This window comes from Neophocaena asiaeorientalis, unplaced genomic scaffold (assembly GCF_003031525.2).
Source record: "Neophocaena asiaeorientalis asiaeorientalis breed wild unplaced genomic scaffold, Neophocaena_asiaeorientalis_V1.1 scaffold240, whole genome shotgun sequence".
Lineage (NCBI taxonomy): Eukaryota > Metazoa > Chordata > Mammalia > Artiodactyla > Phocoenidae > Neophocaena > Neophocaena asiaeorientalis.
Window position 1 is genome coordinate 3,257,806 of NW_020185331.1, and position 17,102 is coordinate 3,274,907.

General features: G+C 39.8%; 1 protein-coding gene across 1 annotated transcript in view; it reads right to left on the reverse strand.

Moving 5' to 3' along the window:
* The window catches only part of LOC112392977 (cytochrome P450 2C23-like), a 32,513-nt gene that overhangs the window by 8,614 nt on the left and 6,797 nt on the right, over positions 1-17,102 (reverse strand). Inside the window, exons 3-5 of the mRNA XM_024734918.1 lie at positions 12,272-12,421; positions 11,407-11,567; positions 10,719-10,895 (exon numbers count right to left, since the gene is read on the reverse strand). Coding sequence (XP_024590686.1) covers positions 10,719-10,895; positions 11,407-11,567; positions 12,272-12,421 — 488 coding nt within the window. The remainder of the gene's footprint in view (positions 1-10,718; positions 10,896-11,406; positions 11,568-12,271; positions 12,422-17,102) is intronic.

A 17,102-nucleotide genomic window follows, 5' to 3' on the forward strand; every position in this document is an offset into this window, starting at 1 on the left:
TATGAAGATTGTACATATACATATAGGACATTTTAACTTATAATTTTTTGCATGGGATCTACAAAGTCTTTAGAAAATAAACTGATCCAGGGCTTAAAAACAGTGAGTGAGCTTTCTTTTTTTTTTTTTTTTTGCACCCTTCTAATGTTTAAATCAAGAATATATTTTTATTCTTATTTTTTTCATATATCTACATTTACTTTGCAAAAGTAATACATATACATCATAGAAATACAAATACATTGTAGTGTTACATACAGAATGCATTATATATGTACAAATACATGAACATTGTCAAAAACTTAGAAAATACAGGGGAACTAGAAGAAAATTAATCCTATCATTTAAGTAATAAACATTGACAATATTTTGGCATATATTCTCCAATTTTTTTTTCTTTTTTGTTGAATTTTAGAATTTTATTTATTTTTTTATACAGCAGGTTCTTATTAGTCATCCATTTTATACATATTAGTGTATATACGTCAATCCCCATCTCCCAATTCATCACACCCCACCCCCACTCCACGGACTTTCCTCCCTTGGTGTCCATACGTTTGTTCTCTACATCTGTGTGTCTATTTCTGCCTTGCAAACCAGCTCATCTGTACCATTTTTCTAGATTCCACATACACACATTAATATACGATATTTGTTTTTCCCTATCTGACCTACTTCACTCTGTATGACAGTCTCTAGATCAATCCACGTCTCTACAAATGACCCAATTTCATTCCTTTTTATGGCTGAGTAATATTCCATTGTATATATGTACCACATCTTCTTTATCCATTCGTCAGTCGATGGGGATTTAGGTTGCTTCCATGACTGGCTATTGTAAATATTGCTACAATGAACATTGGGGTGCATGTGTCTTTTTGAATTATGGTTTCCTCTGGGTATATGGCCAGGAATGGGATTGCTGGGTCATATGGTAACTTTACTTTCAGTTTTTTAAGGAACCTCCATACTATTCTCCACAGTGGCTCTATCAATTTACATTCCCACCAACAGTGCAAGAGGGTTCCCTTTTCTCCACACCCTCTCCAGCATTCGTTGTTTGTAGATTTTCTCATGATGCCCATTCTAACTGGTGTGAGGTGAGATACCTCATTGTAGTTTTGATTTGCATTTCTCTAATAATTAGTGATGCTGAACAGGTTTTCATGTGCTTCTTGGCCATCTGTATGTCTTTTTTTGGAGAAATGTCTATTTAGGTCTTCTGCCCATTTTTTGATTGGGTTGTTTGTTTTTCTAATATTGAGCTGCATGAGCTGCTTATATATTTTGGAGATTAATCCTTTGTCTGTTGATTCATTTGCAAATATCTTCTCCCATTCTGAGCGCTGGTTTTTCATCTTGTTTATAGTTTCCTTTGCTGTGCAAAAGCTTTTAAGTTTCATTAGGTCCCATTTGTTTATTTTTGTTTTCCTTTCCATTACTCTAGAAGGTGGGTCAAAAAAAGATCTTGCTGTGATTTATGTCAAAGAGTGTTCTTCCTATGTTTTCCTCTAAGAGTTTTATAGTGTCCGGTCTTACATTTAGATCTTTAATCCATTTTCAGTTTATTTTTGGGTATGGTGTTAGGGAGTGTTTGAATTTCATTCTCTATTTTTTTTTTTGAATTTCATTCTTTTACATGTAGCTGTCCAGTTTTCCCAGCACCGCTTATTGAAGAGACTGTCTTTTCTCCATTGTATATCCTTGCCTCCTTTGTCATAGATTAGTTGACCATGGGTGTGGGGATTTATCTCTGGGCTTTCTATCCTGTTGCGTTGATCTATATTTCAGTTTTTGTGCCAGTACCATATTGTCTTGATTACTATAGCTTTGTAGCATAGTCTGAAGTCAGGGAGTCTGATTCCTCCAGCTCCATTTTTTTCCCCTCAAGATTGCTTTGGCTATTCGGGGTCTTTTGTGTCTCCATACAAATTTTAAGACTTTTTTATTCTAGTTCTGTAAAAAGTGCCATTGGTAATTTGATAGGGATTGCATTGAATCTTTAGATTGCTTAGGGTATTATAGTCATTTTCACAGTACTGATTCTTCCAATCCAAGAACACGGTATATCTCTCCATCTGTTTGTGTCATCTTTGATTTCTTTCATCAGTGTCTTATAGTTTTCTGAGTACAGGTCTTTTACCTCCTTAGGTAGGTTTGTTCCTAGATATTGTATTCTTTTTGTTGCAGTGGTGAATGGAGGTGTTTCCTTAATTTCTCTTTCTGATCTTTTGTTGTTAGTGTATAGGAATGCAAGAGATTTCTGTGCATTAATTTTGTATCCTGCAACTTTACCAGATATTCTTCTCTGATTGCCATGGCTAGGACTTCCAAAACTATGTTGAATAACAGTGGCAGGAATGGACATCCTTGTCTCGTTCCTGATCTTAGAGGAAATGCTTTCAGTTTTTCACCATTGAGAATGATGTTTGCTGTGGGTTTGTCGTATGAGGCCTTTATTATGTCGAGGTAGGTCCCCTCTAGGCCCATTTTCTGGAGAGTTTTTATCATAAATGGGTGTTGAATTTTGTCAAAAGCCTTTTCTGCATCTATTGAGATGATCACATGGTTTTCATTCTTCAGTTTGTTAATATGGTGTATCACAATGATTGATTTGCGTACATTGAAGAATCCTTGCATCCCTGGGATAAATCCCACTTTGATCATGGTGTATGATCCTTTTAAAGTGTTGCTGGATTCTGTTTGCTGGTATTTTGTTGAGGATTTTTGCATCTATATTCATCAGCGATATTGGTCCGTAATTTTCTTTTTTCTTTTTTTCTTTTTTTTTTGTGGTACGTGGGCCTCTCACTGCTGTGGCCTCTCCCACTGCAGAGCACAGGCTCTGGATGCGCAGGCTCAGCAGCCATGGCTCACGGGCCCAGCCACTCCGCAGCATGTGGGATCTTCCTGGACCGGGGCACGAACCTGTGGGCCCTGCATCGGCAGGTGGACTCTCAACCACCGTGCCACCAGGGAAGCCCTGTAATTTTCTTTTTTTGGAGTATATTTGTCTTGTTTGGTATCAGGGTGATGTGGGCCTCACAGAATGAGTTTGGGAGTGTTCCTTCCTCTGCAATTTTTTGGAAGAGTTTGAGAAGGATGGGTGTTAGCTCTTCTTTAAATGTTTGATAGAATTCACCTGTGAAGCCATCTGGTCCTGCACTTTTGTTTGTTGGAAGATTTTTATTCACAGATTCAATTTCATTACTTGTGATTGGTCCATTCATATTTTCTATTTCTTCCTGGTTCAGTCTTGGAAGGTTATACCTTTCGAAGAATTTGTCCCTTTCTTCCAGGTTGCTCATTTTACTGGCATAGAGTTGCTTGTAGTAGTCTCTTATGATGCTTTGTATTTCTGTGGTGTCCATTGTCACTTCTTTTTCATTTCTAATTTTATTGATTTGAGTCCTCTCCCTCTTTTTCTTGATGAGTCTGGTTAAAGGGTTATCAATTTTGTTTATCTTCTCAGACAACCAGCTTTTAGTTTTATTGATCTTTGCTATTGTTTTCTTTGTTTCTATTTCATTTACTTCTGCTCTGATCGTTATGATTTCTTTCCTTCTACTAACTTTGGGCTTTGTTTGTTCTTGTCTCTGTAGTTCCTTTAGGTTTAAGGTTAGATTGTTTATTTGAGATTTTTCTTGCTTCTTGAGGTAGGATTGTATTGCTCTAGAACTGCTTTTGATGCATCCCATAGGTTTTGGATTGTCATGGTTTGTTGTCATTTGTCTCTAGGTATGTTTTGATTTCCTCTTTGATTTCTTTAGTGATCTCTTGGTTATTTAGTAGCACACTGTTTAGCCTCTATGTATGTGTATTTTTTCCAGTTTTTTTCTTGTAATTGATTTCCAATCTCATAGCCTTGTTGTCAGAAAAGATGCTTGATACGATTTCAATTTTCTCAAATTTTCCAAGGCTTGATTTGTGACCCAAGATATGATCTATCCTGGAGAATGTTCCATGTACACTTGAGAAGTAGGTGTATTCTGCCACTTTTGGGTGGAATGTTCTATAAATATCAGTTAAATCTATCTGGTCTAATGTGTCATTTAAAGCTTGTGTTTCTTTATTAATTTTCTGTCTGGATGATCTGTCCATTGGTGTAAGTGAGGTGTTAAAGTCCCCCACTATTATGATGTTACTGTCGATTTCCTCTTTTATAGCTGTTAGCAGTTGCCTTATGTATTGAGGTGCTCCTATGTTGGGTGCATATATATTTATAATTGTTATATCTTCTTCCTGGGTTGATCCCTTGATCATTATGTAGTGTCCTTCCTTGTCTCTTGTAACATTCTTTATTTTAAAGCCTATTTTATCTGATATGAGTATTGCTACTCTAGCTTTCTTTTGGTTTCCATTTGTATGGAATATCTTTTTCCATCCCCTCACTTTCCGTCTGCATGTGTCTCTAAGTCTGAAGTGGGTCTCTTGTAGACAGCATGTATATGGGTTTTGTTTGTGCATCCATTCAGTGAGCCTGTGTCATTTGGTTGGAGCATTTAATCCATTCACATTTAATTCAGCATTTAATCCATTCATTAAGGTAATTATCGATATGTATGTTCCTATTACCATTTTCTTAATTGTTTTGGGTTTTTTTTTTTTTGTAGGTTCTTCTCTTCTCTTGTGTTTCCCACTTAGAGAAGTTCCTTTAGCATTTGTAGTAGAGCTGGTTTGGTGGTGCTGAATTCTCTTAGCTTTTGCTTGTCTTGTAAAGCTTTTGATTTCTTCGTCGAATCTGAATGAGATTCTTGTGGGTAGAGTAATCTTGGTTGTAGGTTCTTCCCTTTCACCACTTGAAATATATCATGCCCCTCCCTTCTGGCTTGTAGAGTTTCTGCTGAGAAATCAACTGTTAACCTTATGGGGGTTCCCTTGTACGTTATTTGTCGTTTTTCCCTTGTTGTTTTCAATAATTTTTCTTTGTCTTTAATTTTTGTCAGTTTGATTACTATGTGTCTCAGCGTGTTTCTCCTTGGGTTTATCCTGCCTGGGACTCTCTGTGCTTCCTGAACTTGGGAGGCTATTTCCTTTCCTATGTTAGCGAAGTTTTCGACTATAATCTCTTCAGACATTTTCTCAGGTCCTTTCCCTCTCTCTTCTCCTTCTGGGACCCCTATAATGCGAATGTTGTTGCATTTAATGTTGTCCCAGAGGTCTCTTAGGCTGTCTTCATTTATTTTCATTCTTTTTTCTGTATTCTGTTCCACAGTAGTGAATTCCACCATTCTGTCTTCCAGGTCACTTATCCGTTCTTCTGCCTCAGTTATTCTGCTGTTGATTCCTTCTAGTGTATTTTTCATTTCAGTTATTGTATCGTTCCTCTCTGTTTGTTTGTTCTTTAATTCTTCTAGGTGTGTGTTCATTAATTCTTCTAGGTCTTTGTTAAACATTTCTTGCATCTTCTCAGTCTTTGCCTCCATTCTTTTTCCAAGGTCCTGGATCATCTTCACCATCATTATTCTGAATTCTTTTTCTGGAAGGTTGCCTATCTCCACTTCACTTAGTTGTTTTTCTGGGGCTTTATCTTATTCCTTCATCTGGTACATGGTCCTCTGCCTTTTCATTTTGTCTGTCTTTCTGTGAATGTGGTTTTCATTCCACAGGCTGCAGGATTGTAGCTCTTCTTGCTTCTGCTGTCTACCCTCTGGTGGATAAAGCTATCTAAGAGGCTTGTGCAAACTACCTAATAGGTGGTGAGTAGAGCTGGGTGTTGCTCTGGTGGGAAGAAGCTCAGTAAAACTTTAACCCACTATCTGCTGATCGATGGGGCTGAGTCCCCTCCCTGTTGGTTGTTTGGCCTGAGGTGACCCAGCACTGGAGGCTACAAGCTGTTTGGTGGGGCTGTTGGTGGACTCCTGGATGGCTCATGACAAGGAGTACTCCCCAGAACTTCTGCTGCCAGTGTCCTTGCCCTCAAGGTGAGACACAGCCACACACCCCCTGACCTCTGCAGGAGACTCTCCGACTCTAGCAGGTAGGTCTGGTCCACTCTCCCCTGGGGTCACTGCTCTTTCCCCCTGGGTCCCGATGCGCACACTACTTTGTGTGTGCCCTCTAAGAGTGGAGTCTCTGTTTCCCCCAGTCCTGTTGAAGTCCTGCAGTCAAGTCCTGCTAGCCTTCAAAGTCTGATTCTCTGGGAATTCCTCCTCCTGTTGCCGGACCCCCAGGTTGGGAAGCCTGACTTGGGGCTCAGAACCTTCACTCCAGTGGGTGGACTTCTTTTTTTTCAATTTTTTTTAAAGAATTTGTTTTTTGTTTTTTAATTTACTTAGTTTTGGCTGTGTTGGGTCTTCCTTGTTGCACGGGCTTTCTCTAGTTGCAGTGAGTGGGGACTACTCTTCATTGTGGTGTGTGGGCTTCTCATTGCGGTGGCTTCTCTTGTTGCGGAGCATGGGCTCTAGGCACATGGGTTTCATTAGTTGCAGCACACGGGCTCAGCAGTTGTGGTGCATGGGCTTAGTTGCTCTGCAGCATGTGCAGTCTTCCCGGACCAGGGATCGAACCCATGATCCCTGCATTGGCAGGCAGGTTCTTAACCACTGTGCCACCAGGGAAGTCCCAGTGGGTGGACTTCTGTGGTATAATTGTTCTCCAGTTTGTGAGTCACCCACCCAGTGGTTATGGGATTTGATTTTATTGTGCTTGAGCCCCTCCTACTGTCACATTGTGGCTTCTCCTTTGTCTTTGGATGTGGGGTATCTTTTTTGGTGAGTTCCAGTGTCTTCCTGTCGATGATTGTTCAGCAGTTAGTTGTGATTCCAGTGCTCTCGCAGAGGGAGTGAGTGCATGTCCTTCCACTCTGCCATCTTGAACCAATCTCTGAGCTTTCTATTTTACAATTACTATACTAAAAATAATAGGGATTAAGTCTTCTTCGTTGATGTATCCCCAACCCTTGGCATAATAGCCAGACTAAGAATTTGTTGAATAAATTATTGTTTAATATATATAAACTAGTTAAGCTAATAAAATCTCTATTTTTCACTATAATTAAATTATTTTCATTGCTGATTAATTTTTGGTGGGCTTTTAATACCACTGTTTTTAAATTTAAGAAAAGTATTAGAGCACTTCTTTTAACTATTAGCTTTACTTTTTTTTTTTTTTTTTTTTTTTTTTAATTTTTTTTTTACGGAGTACAGGCTCCAGACGCGCAGAGCTCAGTATTTGTAGCTCACGGGCCCAGCTGCTCCGTGGCACGTGGGATCTTCCCAGACCAGGGCTTGAACCCGTGTCCCCTGCCTTGGCAGGCAGACTCTCAACCACTGCGCCACCAGGGAAGCCCCTAGCTTTACTTTTAAAGCTCTGAATCAAATTTTTCTTAACTCAGTTTCTTTATACCATGTCTCTCCTGTTCATTTCAAAATGGGATGATTTCTGCATATGGATGTCCAAGTTTTTAGGCACGTTGCCACTTCCTACCTATAGTTCTTACTGCCTTGATCTGGAATACTGAGCATTTTAAATAACTCCCTCACAACAGAAAGTTCCAGTAGGTTTTTAAAAATCTTTGCTTGGGAAGAGAGTGAGGGAGAAAATGGAAATATCAACATATCTTCTATTTATGTTCTAACTCTGTAATTTAGCTAAGTAGAATGAACTCCACCATTTTGTTTAATTCTTAACACACCCAAATCTGTTATGTAGTAAGGTTTAGAGATTAAAACATAATGCAACAAAACTTACAGGAAAGCAGAAATGCTTCAGAAGTTTCTACCCATTTTCTATTGATAGTTATCTTAAAAGAAAAATAGATGTGGAGGGCAGGAGAGGAAGGAATGGCCGAAATCCAGACGTTGGCGTATCAACTTTCTTTTGTTCCTTCCTCTAGACTCTTTCAAGGCTTTGGTATGTATGCTAACAACTGTCCGTGGTCCCTTTCCAGTGTTTCCTGTACTGGTGAATGGCCCCAGCTTCCATCCAGTTAGGCAAGCCAGGAACACAGCTCCTCATCTCTTGTATTTCCCAACTCACCACCAAGACTGTTAATTTTACCTCCTAAAAGTATCTCAAATCTATCCACGTCTCTTCATTTCCACCACCAGTACCCTTGGCCATCTTCTTTGCCTTGGGCCACTGCAATCATCTCGTACAGAAAATGCTATTGGTGCCCTGCTCAGATCCCTTTTACTGGTTCTGATAACCTACCTCACAGCTGCTTTGGCTCACACCTGCAACTTTCTCTGGAGTCCCTTGGACACTGGAGCCACAATGACAAGAGAAGCCTGGGAGGGAATCAGTCTCCCAGACCACCCTCATGGGGATGCCTGTGACCAATGACTGATAGATGCAAGAGTACAAAAGCCCAGCTCCGTTGCCCCAGGGAAGGACAAACTCTGCAGTGCGATTTATACTCTAGAGCCCCCTGTAGGATCAGGTAGAGACTAGGCTTCACCTGAAACCACATCTATTTTTAATTTTTCCCCTTCCTTATCCTGTTTCTCTCATTCACATACATAGAAGTTTCTCCTGATAGCACTCCCTTAATAAATCACTTCCACACAAATCCCTATTTTAGGCTCTGCTACCAGGAAATTTACCCTGAAACAACTCTTAGCTGTTCTCCTTGCATCCACTGTTGACCCCTACAATCTGTTCTCCACATCACAAATATGGTCATCCTTTACACAGTGCTTAGGCCGTGCAAATGATTTGCACTGATATTAGGATAAAAGCTAAACTAATTAATGTGTTCTGCCAGGCCCTGCATGAATGGTCTGCCTGCTGACCTCTTGCTGTTTCAGCTTCTCTCCTACCACTCTCCCCTGCTCCCTCCCTTCCAGCCACACTGACTTTCTGTCTACCCCTCATATCCCCAAGCTTCCCTCTGCCTCAGGGCCTTTGCACATCTTGTTCCTCTGCTTGGTATATTTTTCTTTGCTACTTTAATGTAGATAATCCCTACTCACCTTTCAGCTCTCAGCTCATTTGTTCACCTATGTGAGCAGGGATGTATCCACTGGGCCTTGGTTTAGAAGTCCCTTCCTGACTTAGACTAGCATTAGTGTTCCTGCCACATTCTCCCATAACAATCTTGTACTTCCCCTATTAGGACTTCATTGTTACTGTTTGTTTTGATGATCTTTGCACTAGACTGTAAGCTCCATTGAGTCAAGGACTGTATCTTTGTTCATTAATTAATTCAATAATTATTTCAATAAATATTTATGTGCATCTACAATATTTTAGGCATTGTGCTAGTTGCTGGTGATACAAAGCGTGAAAAATCGACAATACTCCAGCCCTTTGGAGTATACAGTGTAGTGAAGAATATAGAGGTAAATTAAATAAATATTTTGTTAAACTATGATAAGTGCTATGAAAGAAAATTACAGGGTAGTATCTGATTCATCATTTTATTCCATTTACCAAGCACCATGACTGATACAGAGTTGGTGCTAAATAAAATCTTTAAATGATTGAATTAAAAACCTGGCTATTTTTTTCTCTCTTTTCCAGACAAACATCTAGTCCTCTGAGAGCCAACAACAAACTTTTCCATCAGAATGAAGAGGCTATTTCGATGTACACTGTTGACAAGTGGAATGAGCTTGAATGACTCTACTGACCCCAGGGAAATTTCTAAGAAGAAAACAGGGCATCAACGTGCCTTCCTTCAACATGTTTTCTAAGGAAATCAAGCTTTCCAAATCAGCCCTCCTAGAGATTAAGAAGGCTAAACAAGTTATTATTAATTGTTTGCTATAACTTGCACATTTATGATATACTTGAGTGGTGTTTTTCTTTTGTTTATATATATCTGGGGAAATTTGGCATAAATGAGGTTAATTTTATAGGGCTGAAAGAATTATTTTCAGGTTTTAAGCTGCTATATACATTTAAATATCTTTTTTTTACAATCTATTGTTTGTCACAGTCTTGACTGTTTTTCCACTGATGTTCTCTTGGACACTCATGCTGGTATTTTATGTCAGTGATGTTCTAAGGGTTGGTGGCTGTGTGATACTTGCTATTCAATATGTTTAATACCATCCATGGTTAACGTATAATGTATTTGTTTTAGAACCCTTTATCCATCACCAGTTTCAAATAACAAGAGTGTTCTATGGGAAGACACAATCCAGTTTTTATAATGTATTGGTCTATGACATGCTACCTGGGAAGCACTGTGGCAAAAATGGCTGACTATGTATGTGTAAATAATGTGTAGAGAAGATGCATGTGTGTTTAGCCACCCCAAGATAAATATATGCTCAGAAACATGCATATATTATATATATATATGCATGTTTATATATATATATGTAGCTCATTGTAAATATGTATCGAGAACACGTCATTAAATGTTAATATCCAAGTGTAGGAAGTAAATAAAAATACAAAGGAAAAAGAGGGCTTTGGACTATTTTTAAATTTCTGTTATTGTTAATAGTGTACCCCACTGCCATAAGATATCAAAATATTAAGAATTACCAAAATGGGGACTTCCCTGGTGGCGCAGTGGTTAAGACTCCACGCTTCCAATGCAGGGGGCCTGGGTTCGATCCCTGGTCAGGGAACTAGATCCCACATGCATGATGCAGCTAAGAGTTCACATGCCACAACTAAGGAGCCTGCCTGCCGCCACTGAGACCCAGCACAACCAAATTAAAAAAAAAAAAAAAGAATTACCTACATGGTGTGATTATGCTTTCCTGCATTTCCATGGACTGATAAAATATAATACCAGGGAAAGACGTCACATACAGTACCTGCTCCATCTTGCTGAGGAAACAGTCAATGTAGTCTCGAGGGTTATTAGGATCCAGGGACTTCTGATGCTCCTCCACTTTTTCCAGAATAAAATATTTAACATCATTAAGCCTTTTTGAGAATGCTTTGTGCTCTCCAGGGAGATGCTTTATGAGTTTTGGCCACAGATTGTAAATCTAAAATGAGGGAAAAAAATACATCAGCAATTCAGTTTGTGAAGAGAGACCAGTGTTTCTAAGTGGAGCACCTAACCGTCTGTGGGGTCTGGCTAGGGAGAATCCCTTCCTCCAGCTTCTGAGCAGAAAAGAAGGGAGGGTGACCATCACGTACATGAGAGAGCAGCCCCTTCCCATCTCCTTGCTCAATCACCCTTGGCCAACCTCAGAGTCGAGAAGGGGAGAGTGTGCGTAGGGGCCTTAAAAGAAACAAAGGCAACTGGGAACGTGATGCCTTCTTTTATGGGAGTCAACTCACAGAAGCAAGCAGAGGGCAGCCTTCCATAGGTGCTGGGGTGAGCGACACTGCACTCATCCACTCGACAAGACACACGTTGTGGGAAGGTGACAGTGCTTGTGTTGGCACGTGCTCGTGGGGCAGGGTGGGGAGCTCACAGCCCTTTACCCTGCCTATGGGCTCCCAGTGCCCCCATGAGATCAACCGCAAGGGCAGATGCAGACTTGGCTTTACCTGGTTCCAGGGAGAGCTTATTCGATTAAAATTTTTATTTAACAAACTCAACAGGGAGAGTAACGTCTTATTGTTGTAGTGGAAACGCTCATTGAAGAGGACGGAGCAGATCACGTTGCAGGAAGCACAGGAGAGGGTGAAGACAGGGTCCAAGGGCTGAGCTGATGTGAGAAAAAAAAATTCTAAAATTTAGAATTTTCATCAGCTTGCATTAGGGCTTCAAGAACAGGGCCTCTCTCTTGCTCAGATTGATACCTATATTTTATTTTCTCTAAACTTCTTCAAATTAGGATGTAGGGATCTTCTACTAGTAGTACATGCTCTATAGTATTATACTATGCTACTACTACTAATTATTACGCTATTCAATGAATACTGTAATAGTCATAAGAGCAACAGGTAATATTATGGAGTATTATACATGCTGGATACTGTGTAAATGTTTTGCAAACTGTAACGTTTTGCAATACTGTAATAGCCATAAGAGCAACAAGTAATATGGAGTATTATACATGCTGGATACTGTGTAAATGTTTTGCAAACTTTATTATTTAACCCTCATTCTGAGGTTTGATTTCTGGGCCCATTTTTCACATGAGGAAACTGCGTTTTAGAAAAGTTAAGTAACTTGTCCAAATTTACACATCCAGTAAGTGCCTAAGTTGGGAGATGAATCCAAACAAAAGGATTCATGAGTCCTAAGTAACAGTTTTGGGTCATTTTCTTCCTGCTGCCTTTTTCCTAGTCAGTGCCCTGACTCATAGAGCAGATTGTGGACTATTGCGTGCCTCCCAAAGGAGGAGCTTTGGTGGGAAGCTCTGTGTGTAGAAGCCCCTTGCCCCAAAGGATGGTCAATGGAACGCACCCTCTGTTTTCCTGAGCTCCTCCACCAGAAACTGGGCCTCCTCCTGGACCCTCTCCTCGAGGCCCTTCTTCCCCATCCCAAAGTTCCTCAGGGTCATGAGGGAGAAGCGTCGCATTTGTTTCCACCTGTTTCCATTACTGAAAAAGATTCCTAGGAAAAGAAGCAAAGAGCAGGAAAGAATTTTGCATCATGGAGTCCGACTTTCCCTGAAGCTTATCTCCTGTGTCCACCCTGCACTGTTGCCAGTGCCTCTTTTCAGGGATTTAGCAACTGGCCTTTGAAGAGCACAACATATTCTTTGGTTTGGGTGAAATATTTGTCACAAAGAAAATAAAACCCAAGCTCTGGTCAACAGAGGGCAGGGGTGATGGAGTCAGGAGGCGGATCATTGGCAGGTAGAGAACATTCCCAAGGGTGGGAAGGGCCCTCTGTCTGGTTTTGTTAAAAGTAGTAAAGACTGGCATGTGTTCTCACAAACCTCTTTCCTGAGTGTCTGTTTTACACTTAATATCCCTCTAACTTGTGGTTTAATTCTACCTGCGATTTTCTCTATTAGAGGATAAGCAACTGGAAAGCAGAGCAATAGGGAATATATGTTTCCATTTGCCTCTGAATTTACTACAGCTAATGTTAGCTAATCTGAACAAGGAGAAACTCAGGAGCAAAGGAACTCAGTATGTTCACACCAGTGTTTTTTCATTCCTTCCTCTGTACAAAACCAGTTACGTGTCCTGAATTTCCTTAATGCACCACCAGTTTCCTAGTGCCCCAAATCCAAACCTCAGGGCATCTTCACATCCCTCTTGCCCTTCACCCTATACATCTGCACTTGGTAAGTCCTGTCGATTCCACCTCCAAAATGTCTTTCTCATCTGTCCCTTCTTGTCAATTCATACTACGCTACCACACTTCAGGTTCTAACACTTTTACAGATTTTAAAAGTTCTAATCATCTTCAAACCAGTTTCCCCTTTCACTCCTCTAAATCTACAATTTCCAGGTTACTCAAAATCAAATACAGGGACAATGAGGCTGGTGCTAAAAATCATTCAATGGGTCCCTCTACCCCACCCCCACCTCCCCACCCCAGTCTCATTCTGACACCTTTAAAACCTCAAACATTTCCATCATTCTCTCCCTTGGCTCTAACTCTGAGCTTATAGACCAATCACAGCTGTTCACTAAATGCAACTACATTGTTTTGCACCCTTATTTTGTTCATTCTCTCCCTTTTACTGACAAGTCTGCTCCCGCCCTATTTGCTTTGTTGAGTTTCTAGCTTTCCTTTAAGAGCCATTTTGAAAACCTTCTCTCTGAAGTCTTCCTTATCCTCTACTGGAGATAATCTTGCCTTCCTTTAACTGAATTGGCTTGCGTGATGCTTTAATACAATTTATCTTTTCTACCTTGTATTACAGCAATTTGTTTACTTGTGTTACTTCCTATACTAGATTTTACTTAGTTGAGTGACTGGGGCATCTCTCCAAATATTTCCTGTGACACATGATGATCTCTTACCTTGCACACAGAAGATGTTCAATACACAATAATTTAAATATTCATTTCACATCTACCAAATTAGCAAGCATTAAAAAGAAATTCTGTACCTAAAGCAATCAAGCTTGTGGCAAATTTGGTGCATTGTTTAGCCTCTTTGCATATCACGACCTATTATGGAAATTAAAGCAATACTTATAGCAAAACCTATTAAAATTGTCTTTGATCCATTAATTGCTTTCCTAAGAATTTACACAAAGAAATAATTCAGCAAAAGTTAAAAAGGTGTACACTGCAATGTCATCTATACTGATTTAAGAAATTTGTAAACAATCTAAATGCTAATGATAGGGTAATTTTTTGCATAATTATACAATGATAGTAAATCAATATTAGGAAAAGTAAGCAATTGTTAAAATGATGATTATGAAAACTACGTAAAAATAGCAGAAATGTTAATATTTAAAAGAAAAAATCAGTATACAAATACGTCTATACTATAATTACAACTATGTAAAATATGTGTGCATATGAACAACATCTGGGAGATGGTACATAAAAATAAATATGTTACATCAACCATACTTCAATTAAAAAATTAAAAAACAAAAAAATTTAAGAATAGGTTAGTGTATTGAGACTATGGTTAGTGGTTCTGGGTTCTAGAGTTAGGCAAATTGAACTCAAATCTCTACTCCAAAACTTTCTAATTTGGGTGAGTTATTTAACTTCTGTTGCCTCAGCTTTTCATCTGTTGAATGGAAATAAAAAATATTTTCCTCATGGGGCCACTGTGTTAACTGAATATGGTAATACATGAGAAACCCCCAGCACAGTATCTGGCACGTAAGAAGTATTTAATAAATATTAGCTAATATTATATAATTATAGCTATTATAATAATAATTCAATAATACTCCAATTATTATTATAACATAATAATAACATTATTATTGGATTTTAGGAATATTTTTATCTCTTTAAATTTTTAACTGTTTTTGCATCACCTTTAAATCAAAAAGCAACTACAAGTTTGGTAAAATTTTTATTTAATCCTTAATTAGACTTTTAAATGTTGCCTTTTTTTGCTCTTCATTTATTCTTCCATTTATCTAATAAATTTTCATTGCTATCCTGTGCCAACTAAAGCATGTCACTTGCCATCCAGCTCTACAAGGATTAGGTCAATGGCCACTGCAGTCACTGACCTTCAACAGACCCTGAAAGGAATTCAGGGGGTAGATCAGGAATGAGGCACTTTGTGCTCTGGGGAAACTGACAGAACAGGCCGTCAGATAGTTAGATATTTTCAGGAGAAAACTTTAGGAGCTCTATTTCTTGCATTTCCTCATACCTAGAAAAGCAATAAAATCATTTAGGGAGACATCTGTTCCTCGTGACTAGCAGCAGCCTTCTACTGAGATGGGCGCTTGATTGCACATACCCCCTCACATATATACTGACCTCCCCCACTGTCTCTTCGGAGCAGTTTCTCAGAGCTATCTGAGACGCTGTCTCCTGGGCTATGGTCCTCAGGAAGTCCCCAAATAAAAGTGAACTCACAGCTCTCACACTGTGCACTTTTTGTTTGGTTGACACCGGCTGTATGCCAGATCCTAAAAATATTACTACCGTGAACATTCTTGTTTATAATTTTTCCCACATCTTGTATTCTCTCTCAAGATAGGTTTCTAAAGGGGAATTACTCCATCACTATGGATGTCTCTTCAGAGAAGTTTGGTTGTTAAGGGGCAAGAAACCAGGAACAGTAACCGAAGGGAGGTGTGAGGAGAGTGCTGTGGAATATTCACATGTTCCTGGGAATGAGTCACTGGAGAGTGAGTTTATCAGTCACAGTCCAACCGGCAAGAGAGAAGCCTCTCTCGATATTTAAAACAGAGGAAAATTAATCCAGAGAATTGGTTTTAAGGTGATGGAAACACTGAGAGGCCAAACCAGGGACAGCGAGACAACTGGTAATTATCAACAGCAGAAAACTGCTACCATCTCCCCATGGAAGGGACAAAGGAGCTCAGTGGCTGGGGTTACCTGGCCAGGAACCAAAGTGGCCCTGGAGTTATGGGGGGACATGCAGCTCTTGGAAGAGATGCTATCTGAGGCACAGAGAGAGGGGGCCCTCTGGCTCTCCTTCCACTCCCCAGTCTCTTGCCAGTGCCTCTCTTTGGTTGATCCCAGTCAGAGCCAGCTGTTGAAAGAGTGTGGGAATTTCAGCTTGCAGTAACTGTAGCACTGGGAACCAGGGCCAGTAGGGAAGAGAGAGGAGTGGCTTTCAAGACAAGCAGAGAGAGATGGGTAATCAGGGATGGAGAAGGCATTACCAAAGAAGTAAAATCCTTGGGAAGGTGAGATGCTATAGGATCTAGGGCACATGTGAAAATTTTCCCTGTCAAGAAAGGGACACTTTTTCAATTGTAACAGGAGAAAAATAAAAAGGAGAATGTGGGTGCAGGGGCAGATAGAGCCATAGATAAAATGTGAAGAAACTGGAGAGTTCCTTCCTGATACTTCTGTTGTTACAATGAGTTATGATACAGTGGTTCTGAGAGAGGAAATGTATAATGAGGGTGTTAATAGGAGGAATGAGGAGTCTCTGAGAGTGGAAAAGGGAGCCAATCAGAGGAACGTGTTGTATTAAGAGTCTAATTGAGGTTTAAAGTATTAATTTAAAGGGAAGCCAGTGTAATTACTGAGAGAATTTCTCTAGCAGTGTTTATCTTCTGGACACATGCACAGAGAAGATGGTTGAATTCTTCCAGTGTTGGAGTATATGCCATTCAAATGTGATGGCAGGAGAGAGTGCCGATATATTTTCTAGGTTCTGATTACAATAAATGAGCTATGTGAAGGCTGCTTTGATTCACTGATGCTGTCAGTTAAAAGTTTAAGGTCAAGGCTCTTGACAATATCTATTTCAGAGGAAAATCTGACATCTTCTATTGCCCTATTCCAAAATTGAAATGCTTTTGGGAGTCCAAATCTGGGAATGTACACATATACGCACATGAATCTCACATACAGTAGTCAGTCTCTTCTTTTCTACACGGGGAGTTCAGCGTTGGTCCAGGGCTGTCTGTGACTCAATGCAGAAGACTCTCTAATCCTATCTTCCACTGCAGAACCACTTGGCTCCCAATTAAACTTCTGTTCTTCAAGTTTTCCCTTATCAGTGCAGAGGTGATACTTTCCTCTTCTACCTGCTTGTTGTGGGCAGACTGTGTTTTCCAGAGTGAACCACAACATCTCCCATCCCCCATTCTCTTCCGTAGTGTGACCACCACCACTTCCCCATCAAGAATGGAAGCTTAATTCCTGTC